At 49.5% G+C, this 15,871-nt stretch overlaps 7 protein-coding genes across 7 annotated transcripts; 3 read left to right on the top strand and 4 right to left on the bottom strand.

Moving 5' to 3' along the window:
- The first annotated feature begins 53 nt into the window (after positions 1-53).
- C8Q69DRAFT_453425 (major facilitator superfamily transporter) lies at positions 54-2,439 on the top strand. Its single transcript, XM_028629622.1, has 3 exons — positions 54-667; positions 908-1,186; positions 1,267-2,439. Exons 1-3 carry the CDS (start codon positions 377-379, stop codon positions 2,311-2,313), a joined length of 1,617 nt encoding a protein of 538 aa, XP_028489679.1. The 5' UTR covers positions 54-376; the 3' UTR covers positions 2,314-2,439.
- A 53-nt stretch (positions 2,440-2,492) lies between these two features.
- Positions 2,493-3,979, bottom strand: C8Q69DRAFT_45625 (Clr5 domain-containing protein). The gene is made up of 5 exons (XM_028629826.1): positions 3,695-3,979; positions 3,382-3,599; positions 3,116-3,277; positions 2,847-3,057; positions 2,493-2,789 (listed from the first exon to the last, which is right to left on the bottom strand). The coding sequence occupies exons 1-5, from the start codon at positions 3,874-3,876 to the stop codon at positions 2,750-2,752; spliced, it is 813 nt and encodes a 270-aa protein (XP_028489678.1). The 5' UTR covers positions 3,877-3,979; the 3' UTR covers positions 2,493-2,749.
- On the bottom strand, positions 3,980-5,026 carry C8Q69DRAFT_45483 (hypothetical protein). Its single transcript, XM_028629734.1, has 3 exons — positions 4,972-5,026; positions 4,370-4,905; positions 3,980-4,305 (listed from the first exon to the last, which is right to left on the bottom strand). Exons 2-3 carry the CDS (start codon positions 4,768-4,770, stop codon positions 4,083-4,085), a joined length of 624 nt encoding a protein of 207 aa, XP_028489677.1. The 5' UTR covers positions 4,771-4,905; positions 4,972-5,026; the 3' UTR covers positions 3,980-4,082.
- Positions 5,027-7,308: 2,282 nt separating this feature from the next.
- On the bottom strand, positions 7,309-9,378 carry C8Q69DRAFT_45444 (autophagy protein Apg6). The gene is made up of 2 exons (XM_028629700.1): positions 9,188-9,378; positions 7,309-9,123 (listed from the first exon to the last, which is right to left on the bottom strand). Exons 1-2 carry the CDS (start codon positions 9,270-9,272, stop codon positions 7,640-7,642), a joined length of 1,569 nt encoding a protein of 522 aa, XP_028489676.1. The 5' UTR covers positions 9,273-9,378; the 3' UTR covers positions 7,309-7,639.
- Positions 9,379-9,706: 328 nt separating this feature from the next.
- C8Q69DRAFT_45695 (hypothetical protein) lies at positions 9,707-12,468 on the top strand. Its single transcript, XM_028629863.1, has one exon. It carries the CDS (start codon positions 9,866-9,868, stop codon positions 12,008-12,010), a length of 2,145 nt encoding a protein of 714 aa, XP_028489675.1. The 5' UTR covers positions 9,707-9,865; the 3' UTR covers positions 12,011-12,468.
- On the bottom strand, positions 11,978-13,887 carry C8Q69DRAFT_45469 (transmembrane protein). The gene is made up of 5 exons (XM_028629721.1): positions 13,450-13,887; positions 13,335-13,394; positions 13,124-13,242; positions 12,383-13,065; positions 11,978-12,319 (listed from the first exon to the last, which is right to left on the bottom strand). Exons 1-5 carry the CDS (start codon positions 13,768-13,770, stop codon positions 12,147-12,149), a joined length of 1,356 nt encoding a protein of 451 aa, XP_028489674.1. The 5' UTR covers positions 13,771-13,887; the 3' UTR covers positions 11,978-12,146.
- On the top strand, positions 13,834-15,850 carry C8Q69DRAFT_453401 (COG1565 domain protein). Its single transcript, XM_028629621.1, has 3 exons — positions 13,834-14,343; positions 14,403-15,373; positions 15,451-15,850. Exons 1-3 carry the CDS (start codon positions 14,010-14,012, stop codon positions 15,658-15,660), a joined length of 1,515 nt encoding a protein of 504 aa, XP_028489673.1. The 5' UTR covers positions 13,834-14,009; the 3' UTR covers positions 15,661-15,850.
- The last annotated feature ends 21 nt before the right edge of the window (positions 15,851-15,871 follow it).

The following is a 15,871-nucleotide window of genomic DNA, read 5'->3' as shown; positions in this document are numbered from 1 at the left end:
ACGAGATCGGCATTTTTGATTTATAATTATTGATATATCTCTCCTCTCTTCTCCGTAGTTAGGTATCGAAGAAGTTACATCAATACATCAGTGCCGGAATAGTTAACGGCCCCGCCATGACACGAAGAAAGGGTCTCGAACAATTCGATGGATTTCATTCTACCACAGGATTGCGACAATTGGGCGAGATTAGATAGCATTGTTAGCATTTACCTACTGCTGTCATAATTATCCACTTTTTAGTCCTTGTCTCCATTTCCTTCCCTAACTCATCTCTCCACTCCGTTTAATGATCATAGCTAAAAACGAACTAATAATCCCACCCTCCTCCTGATCCCCTCCTCCCTTCCCTTACCATCGCTTCGTTTCACACCCCATGGGAGAATCCGAATCCGCCTCCTCGGCCGAGTCTCCTCCCGCGGCCATCGGGGCTGTCTCCGTACCCTCGTGTAGCTATGTGCTCCCCGTCACCGAGGAGACTCAATCTCGGATTTCCGCATCCGGAAACCAGACACAGCCGGAGAACGCCCAGCAGCGGAGGAGTATCGGCCGGCGATTGTACGACATCGTGACATGGACGCCGCCGCGGTGTAGGTGGGATCCCAAGAAGCCACCGGAGTTCAGTCTCACCCTGAACTTGCTCTTTGGGTTCGCGGCTACGTTTACGGTGAGTACCTAGTGATCTTTTTCTTTCATCTTGAGCTTTTTTATGTTGGGACGCTGTGACATATATGTAAAGTACATGTATATGTACAACGTGCATGATGTGCATTGTATAGATTTGGGATGTTTATGGTTGATCGATGGGGAGTTATCATGACGCGGTTCAAATACTTCAAAGGAATTATAAACAACATCCTCCTCGTAAAGTAGGACAATAAGGAATTTGCATGCTAACACCATCCAGGTCGCAAACCTCTACTACAGCCATCCCATCCTGGGCGTCCTCGCGGACGCTTTTGATGTAAGCTATGAACGAGTCTCGGTTATCCCGACGGTCATGCAGGGCGGATATGCCGCAGGACTCGTCTTTCTTTGTCCGCTGGGCGATCTGGTCAAGCGTAGACCCTTCGTGTTGTTCCTAGCATGGTTCACGTCTACTGTCTGGCTGGGATTGTGCTTGACAAATAGTTTCGGGGCGTTTGTCGCGTTGAGTTTCATCACGAGTGTGACCACTGTTACGCCGGTATGTATTGATTCAACCGAGAATCTACAACATAGTATACGAGACTCCGGTGAAGTTGCGAAGGTGGCTAACGAATGTAGCAAATCATGCTCCCTCTAGTCGGAGATCTCGCGCCTCCGCATCGGCGAGCAACTGCATTATCAATCGTGGTTTCAGGACTACTATTAGGGCTTCTTATTGCAAGGGTACTCTCCGGTATAATCGCCAAGTATTCTTCCTGGCGCAATGTATACTGGCTCTCGTTTGGGTTGCAGTATTTCATCGTCATCCTCCTGTGGCTCTTCATGCCGGATTACCCTCCCACCAACAGAAATATCCACTATGGTGAAATCCTGTGGACCATTGTCCAGCTTGTTTTCAAGTATCCGGTTCTCTTCCAAGCCTGTCTGATCGGCTTCTTTGCCGCAGCTACCTTCACCGGTTTTTGGACCACTCTCACTTTCCTCCTGTCCGAAGCACCGTACCATTATTCCACCGTCATTATTGGACTCTTCGCTGTCGCCGGTATAATACCCATGTGCTTTGGTCCTTTGTACTCGCGCTTTGTGACGGACCGCTTCGTACCGCTGCTTTCCGTATTGATCGGACAGTCGATTTCCATGACAGCCATCGTGATCGGGACATATACGGGGGAAATAACCGTAGCGGGCCCAATCATCCAGGCATTGTTACTAGATTTTGGACAGCAGACCCTGCAGATCGCCAATAGGACCGCTATTTATGAAGTTGCACCCAAGGCCCGCAATCGTGTCAATACCGCCTATATGTTGGCTGTCTTCTGCGGCCAAATGATGGGAACTGCAGTGGGGAGCGATCTATATGCGAAGGGTGGATGGGTCCGCTCAGGGAGTGCCAGCGTCGGGTTCATGGGTGCTGCAATAGTGATTGCTTTGCTGAGAGGGCCGTGGGAGACGGGCTGGATAGGATGGAGAGGTGGCTGCAGGTTGCGGAGACAGAGGGGACCGCCAGAGAAGTCTGAGAAACAGCAACAGCAACAGGAACAGCCGCAGCAGCAGCAACCTGCTGCGGACGAAGAGGCCGTTAGGTTGGAGACAGAGACGAAGCAGGTGCAGGGCACGGGTGTATCTGTTCCTGACGCCGAGAAGGCCGGTGAGCATAGAAGCTGAGAGTCAAATGAAATTAGGAGTTAACGAGGAAATAATAATGGGACTGTGATTCTAAAGCATATAGAGATAGGCTGGCTATACTTGATTTGAAAATGCACATAGAGATGCAAAAATAACAGGATTCAAACTCACCAGTCGACTCCGCTGTAGTCTGCTCTTCGCATTATACATTGAACCGAAATAAAGGAACACCTTGAGCCAATGCAATAGTAGTCAACACCAATCCTGCACCCTCTACTCCACTCTAACCCCATATTTAGGTCCGACCATCACATACAAGGCCCAATGCGGATCTTGTTATAATGAAAAGAAAAAGAAAAAGAACAAAACACTTCTGGGCATCTGAGGTACGGCTAATGAGAACAAAAGCTCCTCCACCGAAAGATAGCCTTTCCCTCGCCACATTCGTGATCTATAGTTGAGAGTAATAACTCCTCTAAGGGGCTTGGTGCCAGTGGTATCCGTTGTCTACTTGGCTGCGGCAAATTTACTTAGTAATATGATCACGGAATGGAAGGATTTGGCGTATTTACCTCCCATGGCTTGCATTCGGTTGCATGTCAGGATTCATCAAGACCTGCATCTCCTGGTTTCTTCCGTTTTGTATATCTTGTGTCAATTTATCATGAAGACCGTGTAGCTTATCTTGGAAGACTAACAGGGAAGATTCCCATGAGCCTCCGTACGGCGGTTGCAGGCCAAAGCCAGCTACATCCGGATGTTCTGTCCCGCAGAGGATGTTATCTAGATAACAGTCAGCTCTTGAGGAGCCTAGCGTTGCCAGGCTAGAGTCAATGTTTACCATAATAAGTGACTGGCGGAGGTTGAGAGAAATCCGCATGCTGTGGAAAGGCTGTTGGCTGCGAATAGGAAGACGACTGCGAAAAGCTCTCGTCGAATGCTTGAGTTTCTGGCGTTGACGGTCTGTCAACGGGCGTGTAGCAGCTGATGTCTGAGGGCGTCTCTGTGAAGAATTTAGCCATGTTCATATAAATCTGGTAGAAATGGCTAGAATACAGTAGCAGCTATAACAACAATCACGGCGTGGAACTAAACATTGGGACTCACCAGGCTCCGGACTAGATGCAGAAGTAGCAGTGTTTCGAGACCTCCTGGCCGCACGAAGTATCTTGTGCATCCCAACCTCCATCCCGCCAACCCGGAATGCTGAACGCTTTCCCTGGGCAGAGCGTTCTTGCTGTTTGCGAAGCATGATGCGTGCCTCGCTGGTTTTGATGTTCTTCCTTGCCTTCCAAGCAGCTAGACGGTCCTTGTATTGCTTCTCACTTCTGTCTGTTAGCGTTTGTTATCGACCTCGAGTGAACAGGAGGCTTTTCATCGAAGACTGGAATGGTACAAAGAAGAGAATGGGGGCAGATACGATGCAACAAAGCCATAGTCTCGTTCCATAATCTCCTTGACATCTTTGAGCTTCAACTGGTCGTTGATATACAAATTCAAGATGATCGGACGGTACGGCTGCCAGTCCTCTGAACTGCGAGGACGGAAAGGTAACGATGTCATTGGAATCCGCGGTATCATAGAAATCATCGACTCCTCCATTTTTTAAACTTTCTTCTTGCTTTTCTCAAGTCCTGCTCCAGAAATTGTAAAGACGGTTCGGTTCAATCGTCCCGTTGTGGACCCGAGGCTAAGCAGGTAGATAGAATAGGATAACAACTCATCACCCAGGGACCGTTCCCCTGGATCCTCTTATATCTATTATGTATATACTCGGCGTGGTTATACACACTGGCGGCAACTAGCGGTCAACAAAGACCACTTGGAGGCAACAGAACCACGCTTGATAACCTGCTCCCGGTCATACTGCCCCATGGAAATACCCGGGGCCACGTATCAGGGAGAACCTGCCAGACCCGGGGTTGGGGAGAAGCCGATGGACAGAGAACAGCACGAACCCGGCAATCTGGTTCAACGCCCCAGGTTGGAGTCCGTCGTAAGAGAGCAACGCCCGACGGGGAGAACAAACCCCTGTTCCCCGGGCCTATCAGTCATCCACTCCTATTCTTTGAGATCGTACTTTTGGAGTGTGTACTTCGGTACAAATATCGCCTTCGTTCCTTCATTTGGGGGTATCAAAAGAGCCGAGAAGGGCTGAGTTCCATTGTTATTCTTGGGCACAAACTGAACACGAGAAGATATGCGCAATGAAGCGCGAAAGAAAGAGGGAAGAAAGAAATGTTGCATGGCTCTGACGCTTAAGCAGCAATTCTGCGCCAATTGTATGTTCATCTCTTTGTTGGTGTCACCTGGACCCAACGGGGTTGTTTCGCTATCTCTCCACCCATGTTCTTCCCAAAGATCGGGCTGTCGGAAACTTGGTCGGGTTGGTTGTATTTTATTTACAGGGCCACTGCGCCGCCCACCCATGTCCAGGCTGATCGCAAGACGGAGCTTGACGGTTCCGCATCCTGGGTTTGGCGTTGGTATGTTCATGGTAGTTACTATCACCGTGAAAACCTCCTGCGTCGACGGATATTATCACAAAACTGGTCAGTGATAACTCGGAACTTAAACAATGCTAGTTTCGTAGAACCACATGGCTGGATCCGGTACACCCCATCTGGTATTCTATTTGCTCCGACAGGAACTATCAGTGAGTGCAGGGACCTAGACGATTCTGGCTCGGCGACGAACCTTTCTGATTTAAGTAGTAACAGTTGCCTCTAAGATCTGCGTCATGCAGTTTGGGGGAAGACTCGGGCAATAGACTAGTTGGATAGTATCACACCCCGGTAGTGTTACCAAAAATCGGCCGCGAGTATTGAGGTTGGCTCTCGATCGCGCCTAAAGGCAGATGTACAATGATTGGAGCGTCTACGCCCCTAAATTTGGTAGTCAAGAGAGAGCACAGGTCACTTTGAGACCAGTGGGAATTCCAGTCACAATACTCTTAGCCGCGGGGTTGTGTACGGGGTTGGACTCTGGAGGGACAAAGGTAGAGCGAGGCCAATGGGATAGTTGTCGCCGCTGTGACCTCCGAGCGAACAGGACAATCTCCTTGGCATGAATTGCTCTAACTCGATTAGATAGCCGGTCATACCTGGACATTCGACCGAAGGACAAACCGGGACATCCATGTAGTCAAGGGAGGTGAGTCTCGACTAACTATTATCCCTTTATGGATTTATGTGATATCTAACTACCATCAGTAACTAATAATGAGAACTGCTCTCCTTAATGATGCCGATATCCATCTTAGCCGATACTTGGCATCATTCAGAAGATGCCGCGACTTTCGTCTCTCTGGACCGTAGCCGCAGTTTCCGATCACCTACCATGCGATGGAGAGAAGTCCGAGTGGCTGACAGATAGATCGATAGATCCCGTCTGCAGACGCCGGTCATCAAGGTCCGCGATGAATGGTTCCACGGTTTCGACAATCTCAGCCTATGAACTATACGGAGGTTAACAAGGTTGGACCTACACATGTTCTGAAGTAACAGATCGAGAGAGGCCCGTCTATATATGGAAATGCAGACCGAGTCCTAGTATTAATGTCGTACAGAGGCACATTGCCATCAAGTCCCGTGCAACAGACTAGAGGCCAACAGGTTACGGACCACTGAGGCAGGAGGTATACAACCAGCTGAGATCGCTACTCTTACCTGACAGGGAAAGAAATGAACGCAGTGACACGTTTTTATAGCTGCTACTCGCACCTATTCAGGACATACTCTTATATCTATCAGTTATGAAACACCTCTTCTGAACAGCTGCTATATAACCTGCGTGCTTCGATCAGAGGACTACATATTTGACAGTATAGAACATATGCGTGCGGGACAATGGTCTCAGATGCCACCTCCATTAACCTCGAAATACATCTAATTACTAGTAAAGGGGCACTGTCCGTGTGGATCATGAGGGAACAATAGAAGTGGATGAAAGAGATGAATACAGAAGAAATAGCGGAACAGAGAGGGCAAAAGCAAACCCCGAACTTCATACCACAGCGATCCAATGAAGGGTTCAGAAACGAAATCAAAGATCTGGAACAGACTATAGTTATACAGGGTTTATAACTACTAACTAACTACGAGCACGACCTGCATGAGTACTTCGGTCCCGTGAAGAGTCAGCAGTGGTGCAAGGAATTTACAACTGCCGCTACTAGCCGAAGATTTACAGCATTGTTGTTATGGTGCAAAACACATGTACAGAACGTACTATTTCTCTTCTCGAGTTCACAGAAGCGTGAAGTTTACAATTAAGAACCGGCCAGTGATGGCCATCAGAGATAGTTCGAGCCCGTTGGTAAAGACTAAGCAATGGCACGGCGCGAGTATCCCTTCACACTTCGGTAAAAGTCCACGGATTGTCCTGACATAATGCTTATAGCATGGATTTGTTTCTATTAAGAGACACCACCTTGTATGTACAATAATACGTACAAGAAGTACATATCCATGATCAGCTGCATACTTCTTTTCGGCAAGGCATTCGGAAGAGCGCCCTGCATCTGTGATCGGTCCATCGAATGCAGGTCAATAGCTCAGCATCATGTCGTCGCAGAGTGCCGCAATCTAAGATGTCAATTAAGGAATAGAAGACGGCGCTTTCCTGTTTCAATCACCTGGACACATAGTCCTAGGGGTGGCGAGCAGGAGGACATAGGACCGTTGCCGTCAAAGAAGCCATAACCAACTCAGGATCGTAAAACAGAAGCACAGAAGTACCTTCACTGTTGCATGCCATGAATGTTGGTATTTTCGCAAACTGTCTGTGGTTTGCAAAACTGAGATTCATGAAAGGTGTGGTGTGCTCCGAAGACATTTCCTGACTAAAGATTCATCCCGCGAACTGAGATCCCAGACCAACGTAGAAAAGGTACTTATTGCTCCTCGGAATAGCTGATTAAGAGTCGATCGACAGGCATCGTTGTGTTTTGAAGATATTATACTGCCGCAACGACAAGTTCAACGACAAGGTGGCGATCACGCGCGGAGAAATAACTCTTTCTGGTATGCCAGGATACTCTTGGAGAGACTGATAGACAACCGGTCCGATAAAGCTCTACCTAGAAAGTAAAGCAACAAAGAACAGTGCTGCTCTCTTGATTAACTTCAGCGGGAGCGCTAGGAGAGGCTCAAACAGTATCGCCACTGAGTGATGATATACGTAACCAATAAGCGCTGTTCAGACCTCAAAACCATCTCTCATGGTCAAATGCTGGGCAGCTATCTCGGTGAGCTCCTTCTCACTTGGGTCCTGTTTTGGTTGGTTGGTTGTTGCTGCTGCTGTCATCAGGGGCGAGTCGCCTTACTTCTTAGCAGGGCTACTACCTTGAGCTCTCATCTGCTCATTACCTAGTAGCAGCAGCCGCGGAGCTACTAGAAGCAGCACTGGCAACATTGCTCGCGTGCGCAAGCAAAAATTTGCAACATGTAAGTGTGTATTTGCAGGCACGTGTCCAAGTCTCGTCGTTCTGGTTGAAACCCAGTTTGATACTTGCGTCACCAATCTTGTCGCGTTTGATCTCGTATGGAAGCCGTAATCCAGGTGCAGTAACGGTGGTATGTCCGCGGCGTGGTGAGGGTAGAGGCGCCGGGGTAGTTTCAACATATTCACCAAGCTGGCGAAGGCATTCTAGAAAGGCGACCATCCCAGCATCAAATCGCCGATGGATCCACGGAAGATTGAGAGGGAGATCCCCAGACGAAAAAAGGTCAAGCATAGTTACTTTGGGAGCTGCTGACGCGGTATGGTCTCGACTAGCAGCGGCTGACTGACTCGATGATTGTTGCGGATATTCAATCTTTTCAATTCTCGAAGTTGAGCCCATTGGTATGATCTTATAACCTCGGAACTGGAACCCAAGTCTCTCCGCAATGGTAGCTAGCAACAGGGCAGTCTGGCCCCATGCAGCATTGATCTCTGCCCAGTCAACAGACGGGTTGGCGAGACGGCCTAGCCGTAGCCCATTGATCGTTCCGAAGTAGCCATCATGGCCTATGCAGAAAGCATCGTTGTACACATTAGTTCTCTGAAGCCGTTCCAGTTGGCGAGAATCGTGATCATATCTCATATTCAGAGCATCACGCTCATTTTGAAATTCAGAAAGAGTCAGCGCGAACGAGTTCCTATCGCGCCAGAACTTCTCCTCTTCTAAGTCCAGTTGCCGTGACTCTTCTTCCAGCGCCGCGATTTCTTCATCCAAAGTTGCGTTTTCCTTTTCTAATGCCAGGAGCTCTTGAAAGGCAGCTTCTTCGGCCTCCAGAGCAGCCTTTAACGAGTTCTCTGCCGTCTCTACCTCTTCCACGCTAGGTACGGAGGCATTTAAGCTCTTGAGGAATGATATGTATGCATCCCGCTCCTTTGTGGCGGTCAATAGCCGTTTCTGAAGCCCTTCGACTAGCATATCAGTGCATTCAGCGCAGATCGGGTGGTCAATATCTGAACGTGCAGATATGATCTCGAACAATCTATTTGTCCGCTCGACCTGATCCGTAAAGGAGCCCTCTTCCACATCACGCCCATATCTCTCCGTATTGGCTTGTCTCTTTCCTCTCGGGCTCTCGCCGTTGACACCGTGGACTGCGTGATGAGGCACAACTTGCGACTCGGTGAGCATTACGAACGACATCCCTCCACTGTCGCCCCTTCCCAAAGCGGGAGGGGTGGCCTGGCTTGCCACACCATTACGCGGGGCCGGGATGGTTCTCCTGTATACTGGTGATGTCGCTTGTTGAGAGACACGGTCATAGAGCGCTCGTCGATCCTGGGGGTAGGATGTGCGACCGGAAGGGAGATTGTTCGCATTCTCAGGAAGGGACTTTCCCGTAGAACCTGTGTCATGCGTTGGATAAGCGATCACAAAGCCAAATAGCTTGCACGGATTCAGCGCGCATACCGATAAGCAGATCAAACGCAGCAGGATTCAGGGACTCCAGCGACCCGTCCAGCTTGAGAGGCGTTCGACATTTCTGGCAATACATTGTGATGAGATATATCGCAGGATACTCCCACGGATCATAATGAGAATCAGGATATGTGGAAATCCTCAAGGGTGGAAGCTGGCGGTATGCTGGAGAGTCGGAGTTGCGACAGGGCCGGAAAGATAATCGGAGATCTGCAGGACGTCATGCCAGGCACCGCCCAGAAGCTCCTCCGCAACGCCAAACAGAAAAACATTCTGACAGCTTCCTTAGGTAGCCCGCCATCGCGTGCCCCTCGCACGCGCAACCGTTCTTTCGGGCGATATTCCGGCTGATCAGACAGTTTGCTTTTTGAGGCAGTGGCAGGTGTTCTTCTGTTTCGAAATTATTATTGGCTGGAGTGTTATACGCGCTCATTGACACGGGATTTTGATTGCTTGTCCTACCTAGCCTTTCACCCCCGAGCAGTGTCGCCAACTACGCCTATTTACATTCTCGCGTCGAAGAGGAGACAGCTCATTACCATAATATATGGGCACCAATCACCCCGGGTGCAGTATTCAACACTATTCGATACCTGCAAACCGATCCGCCGATGTTTTCAGACGAACAGAAACTTGATGGCCATTTACAACTCAGTACATGATTAAAGGATGGAAAGACCGTCTAAGCGGCCTCGCTTGTCACTACCTGGGGATTCCGAACAGTTCCCTGACGATTTCGATGTACAAGAAGCCCGTGCTCGGAACGACCTGCGTCTTAAATCTGTCTTCGAGAGCATATTCGAGAAGTATGGGAAGGACTTCACCGATGTGGGAGACGAAATAGATCTACAGACCGGCAAGATAATCGTGGACAATGGTCATCTGTCGAATCTGCAGGCCGAGGGTGACCTTGGACGGATTGATGAGCCTACATCCCACGTGGAACAGCCTCTCTCACCCGTATCATCTTCTCTCGACTTTCTGCCCAACGGTCAAGAGCATGACGTGGATAGTGCCTCTGGTGAATTGGAAAACGATGTCTCAGTGAATGGCGTTGAAGAGTTGTATGAAGCGACCGTCCATCAAGAGAGGGGATTCCCGCTTAGCCTCTCAAACAACGAGAATACGTGCGCTGGCGCCTTCTGTGAGGTTCATGAGCCTGAGTCAGATCATGTCACAGAAAGCGTTCATTCACACATCAAAGGCCTTCAAAATGGTCTCTTGGGGAAGCCCTCGAAGTTGTCTCTCAAGGACGCCGCAGCACTAACGGAAGTCACGAACCTGCCCAAAAGTAAATCAGCTCTATCACCCGATGGTGTCTGGGAACGACAACAAAACATAGACCCAGTGTGGCAAGTACCTGAGATTGAAGCAAAGTTCTCGACACCCACAGTCAGCAAAAAGATGTCTCGTTCTCCAATGCCACCGCAAAGAGCACGGTCAGCGTCACCTCCAGGGGCTGGCTCTATCTGGGCACTTCCTACTCCCGGCCGGAAGCGGAATACAGATATTGCGAAGAAGACCAAAAATGTGGTCGGCTTTGACAAGCCAAAGCGCAAGCGCAGTTCTACGTCCAAAAAGAAAGACTGGAGTTTTGCGGTTATTCCAGACTCGAGTGATTCTGATGATCCTCTACAGGAGGATTATCAACCATCACCTACGTCAAGGGCTCCATCAGTTATCAGGGCCAGCAAGCTTGCCCTAACTGCCCCAGAAATTGAAAAGAGCAGCTCTATGGAAGAAACGTTTGCTATCCTTGACACTACTGAAGAGCCCAATGAGCCGCTACCGTGTAATGGCTCTAGCAGACTACATGATTCAAATGCAGAACGAGAGCAGCCATTGAGTCTAGATACAAGCAGTTTGGCGGAATCTGGACCTGGAGAACCACCTGATGAACCTCAAGGCCCTGAAGAACTTGAAGAGCCTGAGAAACCCGACGAGCCTGGCAAATCCCAAGAGCCAGAGGAAGATCGGGAACCTATTCTCCTGGAGATTACCAATACAGAAATATCCCAGAGTTCGGTACAGACAATGGTCAAAATCAAGTCCCAGAGCCCGGTAAAAGACAATCAACGCTCGAGCAGAAATCCTATCACTCCTGATGAGGCCAGGATCATTATGAGGATGAGACACGTCGAAGGGTCAAGTTGGAAGGATATTGCTGCTGCTATGCCAGGAAGGACTGCCTTCCAGGTTACTCAGTGGAACCATATACATTGGCAAAACAGGAAATTAAACCCGCCCAAGTCTTCTGAGCCTTGGTCAAATGAGGATCGAAAGCAACTAGCTAGGTTCAAAGATGAGGAAGGCATGTCATGGACTGATATTCAGAAGGGATTTCCCGGCCACACGAAAGCAGAAATCGAATTCGAGCTCCTGCGGCTTTGGATAGGTGGTGCCACAGAAACGGACCACGGCAGTGGGCATCAAGATACAAAGAGTCACGATGACCTCGGCACACATTCAGTCACGACAATCTCTCAGGTACCCCCACCTGCCAACATTGCCAATAAGGAGAAACATCTCTTGGCACATACGCAAAATGACCCATCGACACCACAAAGACAAAAACGTAGCACGTCTAAGCGTCCAGACTCCACATACCTTGACTTCGAAGACTTGATAGAAACGGGCTCTCTGGCAGAAGACTCCGATGGCCTCCAAACGTCGGGTCTCTCCTCGATTCAGCTGGATGCCAGGGAGAATGGAGGCAGTTCAGCCCGCTTCAAGAGATCGCCATCGAAGAGCCTGGTTTCGCCTCTGGCTAAACGTTCTAGCCTGTCAAACTCGCGGCGTTCGGTGTTTTTCTAATAACCGATCCGGCAATTTACCGGCGCGATGTTACCTCCGAAAGATGGCTTCGGCATTATAAGCATATTCATCGCCTCGTCTTTTTTAATCACTCTTGCATGCTCCAGCGATGCGCTGAAATGGCAGCGTACCTTGTTCATGGCTCTTCCTTCGCATTCAGGACATCCTCCAACTTAGTATCGACTACACCGCCAACGTCCCCGGCCTGGGCCCAGAACCTTGATAGGTGCCTCGAGCCGGAATCTGACAAGATTGTGACAATCCTATGGCCCGGGCCCAGTTTCTGGGCAGTCTTCACTGCCGCAAAACCTATATTTTGGAGTATATCATCTCAGTCATCTTTCCCTCACAATGTCACAATATATAACTTACAGTTCACCGCGCTGCTACTCCCGACAAAGATGCCGTCTTTCTCAACCAACCACCTAGCCATCGCCAATGCCTGGGCATCGGTGACTCGAACGGCATCATCAACTAGTTGTCTTCCCACCTCGAAGTTGGCAGTGACACGATTGATTCCGATTCCTTCGACAATTGTGTCAACTTGTCTCCGGCGTCGTGTACCTTCTCTCTCCTTCGTGTCAAACATGACACCATAGCGAACCCGATTGTATAGCCCGCTACCCTGTGGATCGGCGAGCACAACGGTCAGGTCCGGGATCCTCGGCTTCAAAAACATTGCCACTCCCGATATCGTGCCACCAGTACCGGCCCCCGCGATGAAGGCATCTAGCTTCCCGTTGCATTGAGCATATATCTCGGGACCCGTTCCCTGGAAGTGAGCCTTCCAGTTTGCTTCATTCTCGAACTGGTCCGCAAAGAAGCCGCGCCCTTTGGTCTTTCCCGGGGTGAATGGCAAGTCTTCTCCTGGAGGAAAATCCTGGCTATTTGGAGAAGAGCCTTCGGAAGCTAAGGTATGAGCTTGAGCAAGAGCACGGGCTCTGTTGACGAAGTTGTTCTTTTCTACAATTGGAGCTGGGGGAACACGGTCCACAATTGCTCCGAGCTTAAGCAGAAGGTTGGATTTCTCCATTGCTTGATCTGATGGCATGCAGCTTAATCCCCATTATAATTAGCATAGCAGCAAAGGCTAAATAGAATACAAGCACTTACATATGCGCAAGGTAGCCCTTTGCCCTTGCCAAAGATGCCAGCGAAATTCCAGTGGAACCAGAAGTGCCCTCGTAGATAGTGTCACCGGAATGGGGTTGCAGAAGACCTCTTTTCTCACCCTTGATCAAACGTTAGTTTGTATAATCGGCTAGCCATGATCTCAATCATGCACATGCATATCACAAGATTTGGAGAACGGATTCGCTCATACTTCTTGTATCATACTGAGAGCCACCCTGTCTTTCGAGCTTTGTCCAGCTCCGTTAAGAAACTATACAGATCGTTAGATATTTTATTGTTCGTCAGGACCTGCAATTGGTGCTTACTTCAGCTTTAGCTAGAATCTCGCAACCGGTTTCTTCTGACAACGACTTGATCTTCAGAAGTGGCGTGTTTCCGATGCATCCTTCTATGCCTTCTACAATCGCGGGTGGGCCGGTCCTGGCCTTCAACGAATCCTTCGAGATGTCCAGAAAAGAGAAATTCCCATCTTGGTCGTAAACTAAGCTTTCCTCAGCTTCGTCCTTCCTTGTCCGTCGCTGTCGGAAACGACGCTCGAGCTCCGGATAGAAGTCCTTGAAGCCAAGTGTGAGCAGGATTCCTGCCACGAAAGCCGCTCCTATGTAGAAGCGCGAATGATCCGTCATAGTCTGGAGTGCAAGTGACAATGTCTGGCTCCCATTGAACTATGAAGAGAAAGAGATTAGAGAGAGAAACGCTGATGCAATAGATCATAATTTAGAGCTTGTTCTTCCCGCCAAGCCATCGCCGAAGCTCGGGCCACGCGAGTTCTCTCCTCCGCTCCGCTCGAAAGAAAGAGGGAACCGATGAAAGTGCAAACCAGCTTTCTTCCCACCCCGCTGGAATTGGAACGCGACACTCATCGATGGACTCGCAAGTCCTCACCCAGCTGTTTCGCCAGCTGTTCAGGCATCCACCATGTCAGTCTCTACGGCCCCAATCATCGTCGGCTTTGCGGAGGACGGATTGTGTTCGACCCGCGTGCCGCGATAATCGACAATGTCGCACCTTTCTCACGCGGCGGGGGCAGACCAAGCGGAAGAGTACGGATGATGGGATGATGTGGCATAAGAGAGATGATTATCCGAAGGACATCACGGAGGAATTGAAGACGTATCCTTTGGTCACGGCAAAGGACTTGCGCCATCGACGAGAACGGCCGAGACAGGTGAAGATGCTAACAAGAGAGTTCATTGACGGTAATGACACCGACCTCCAACCATGTTCCATGTTGCACGTAACTAATTTATGGATGCAGACAGTCTCTACAATCCCAACTACGGCTACTTCTCGAAACACGCTACCATCTTTACTCCCGGAGAGCCTTTTGAGTTCAACAGGATGGAGGACGGCCGCGAGTTCAATCGATTGCTGGGAGAACGGTATACCGAGTTTGAAGATAAACTGGACGAGATCAAACCAGATATCGCACGTCAGCTATGGCATACGCCTACAGAACTATTTCGCCCATACTATGGAGAAGCCATTGCACGATACTTGATATCAAACTACAAACTGACGCTGTACCCCTACCACGACTTGATCATATATGAGATGGGCGCAGGAAACGGTACTATGATGTTGAATGTCCTCGACTTCATCCGCGACACCGACCACGAAGTCTACCAGCGGACCAAGTTCAAGATCATCGAGATTTCCCCCTCGCTGGCTGATCTCCAGATGAAGAACCTGAGGGATTCAGTCAATGCTGCTGGACACCTTGGACATGTGGAGATTATCAATCGGTCGATCTTCGACTGGGACACTTACGTGCATTCGCCGTGCTTTTTCTTGGCCCTCGAGGTCTTCGATAACTTTGCGCATGATGCCATCCGCTATGACACGAAGACTGAGACCCCGCAGCAGGGAGGGGTTCTCATCGATGCTGACGGAGAATTCCGCGAGTGGTACAGCACGCAACTCGACCCTGTTGCATCCAGGTTCCTCCGGGTGAGACAAGCGGCTGCCAGACGTCCATTTCCGACTCCCTTGGGACCGAAGATCCTGCGTGGAGTGCGGAACTCCTTGCCATTCCACAGCGGCTACACCTTGCCAGAGTACATCCCTACTCGTCTCATGCAGTTCTTCGACATTCTCCACGCATACTTCCCGGCGCATCGCCTGATTACTAGTGACTTCAGCACTCTGCCTGATGCTGTTCCTGGCTTGAACGCTCCCGTGGTCCAAACACGATACAAGAGACGCACGGTGCCGGTCTCGACGCCTTTCGTAAGTCTACCCTTGTATTTTATTACTTCTTCATCTTCTTCCCTAGAAACAGACTCCTCCTAACATATCATTATCAGGTCCACCAAGGCTACTTCGACATCTTCTTCCCCACCGACTTCAACGTCATCGAAGACGTATACCGTGCCATTACAGGAAAGCTCACGAGGGTCCTCAGCCACGAAGAGTTCATGGAACGCTGGGCATACATCGAAGACACAGAAACTAGAAGCGGAGAAAATCCTCTGTTGACTTGGTACAAGAACGCCAGTGTGCTAACGACTGTCTGATGCGTAGCGATTTCTATGTCTTTTTTTTTTTTCCTCGATGGCCCAAACGTAGCTTGCTAGCTACGGCTACTTTGCCTCCAACGGGCATTTCTATGAGACTCTTCTTCTTTTTTTTTTATCCAAACTTGTCAAATATACCATGTGTTTTATATATACGTAGAATAGTGTTCAAAAGCAGATTGAATCTGACTGGTGAAATCAACTCTCATAG

This window comes from Paecilomyces variotii (assembly GCF_004022145.1).
Source record: "Paecilomyces variotii strain CBS 101075 chromosome Unknown C8Q69scaffold_1, whole genome shotgun sequence".
NCBI classification, from domain to species: domain Eukaryota; kingdom Fungi; phylum Ascomycota; class Eurotiomycetes; order Eurotiales; family Thermoascaceae; genus Paecilomyces; species Paecilomyces variotii.
Note: the sequence above shows the minus strand (reverse complement) of the source record. Positions and strands in the feature narration are given on the sequence as shown.

Excerpts from the sequence above, each read along its gene's own strand:
- C8Q69DRAFT_45469 (XM_028629721.1), bottom strand. The coding sequence starts at position 13,770 with ATGACGGATCATTCGCGCTTCTACATAGGAGCGGCTTTCGTGGCAGGA. Across the intron at positions 13,243-13,334 it reads CTCTCAGTATGATACAAGAA|GGTGAGAAAAGAGGTCTTCT; the intron begins GTATGAGCGAAT and ends CGTTTGATCAAG. Across the intron at positions 12,320-12,382 it reads GAGTAGCAGCGCGGTGAACT|GTTTTGCGGCAGTGAAGACT; the intron begins GTAAGTTATATA and ends TCCAAAATATAG.
- C8Q69DRAFT_453401 (XM_028629621.1), top strand. The coding sequence starts at position 14,010 with ATGGACTCGCAAGTCCTCACCCAGCTGTTTCGCCAGCTGTTCAGGCAT. Across the intron at positions 14,344-14,402 it reads AACAAGAGAGTTCATTGACG|ACAGTCTCTACAATCCCAAC; the intron begins GTAATGACACCG and ends TTATGGATGCAG. Across the intron at positions 15,374-15,450 it reads TGCCGGTCTCGACGCCTTTC|GTCCACCAAGGCTACTTCGA; the intron begins GTAAGTCTACCC and ends TATCATTATCAG.
- C8Q69DRAFT_45625 (XM_028629826.1), bottom strand. The coding sequence starts at position 3,876 with ATGGAGGAGTCGATGATTTCTATGATACCGCGGATTCCAATGACATCG. Across the intron at positions 3,600-3,694 it reads GACTATGGCTTTGTTGCATC|TGAGAAGCAATACAAGGACC; the intron begins GTATCTGCCCCC and ends AACAGACAGAAG. Across the intron at positions 3,278-3,381 it reads TGCATCTAGTCCGGAGCCTG|AGACGCCCTCAGACATCAGC; the intron begins GTGAGTCCCAAT and ends AATTCTTCACAG.
- C8Q69DRAFT_45444 (XM_028629700.1), bottom strand. The coding sequence starts at position 9,272 with ATGTATTGCCAGAAATGTCGAACGCCTCTCAAGCTGGACGGGTCGCTG. Across the intron at positions 9,124-9,187 it reads TGCGTTTGATCTGCTTATCG|GTTCTACGGGAAAGTCCCTT; the intron begins GTATGCGCGCTG and ends CGCATGACACAG.
- C8Q69DRAFT_453425 (XM_028629622.1), top strand. The coding sequence starts at position 377 with ATGGGAGAATCCGAATCCGCCTCCTCGGCCGAGTCTCCTCCCGCGGCC. Across the intron at positions 668-907 it reads GGTTCGCGGCTACGTTTACG|GTCGCAAACCTCTACTACAG; the intron begins GTGAGTACCTAG and ends AACACCATCCAG. Across the intron at positions 1,187-1,266 it reads GTGTGACCACTGTTACGCCG|CAAATCATGCTCCCTCTAGT; the intron begins GTATGTATTGAT and ends TAACGAATGTAG.
- C8Q69DRAFT_45695 (XM_028629863.1), top strand. The coding sequence starts at position 9,866 with ATGGAAAGACCGTCTAAGCGGCCTCGCTTGTCACTACCTGGGGATTCC.
- C8Q69DRAFT_45483 (XM_028629734.1), bottom strand. The coding sequence starts at position 4,770 with ATGAACATACCAACGCCAAACCCAGGATGCGGAACCGTCAAGCTCCGT. Across the intron at positions 4,306-4,369 it reads AAGGCGATATTTGTACCGAA|GGGTTTGTTCTCCCCGTCGG; the intron begins GTACACACTCCA and ends CCCGGGGAACAG.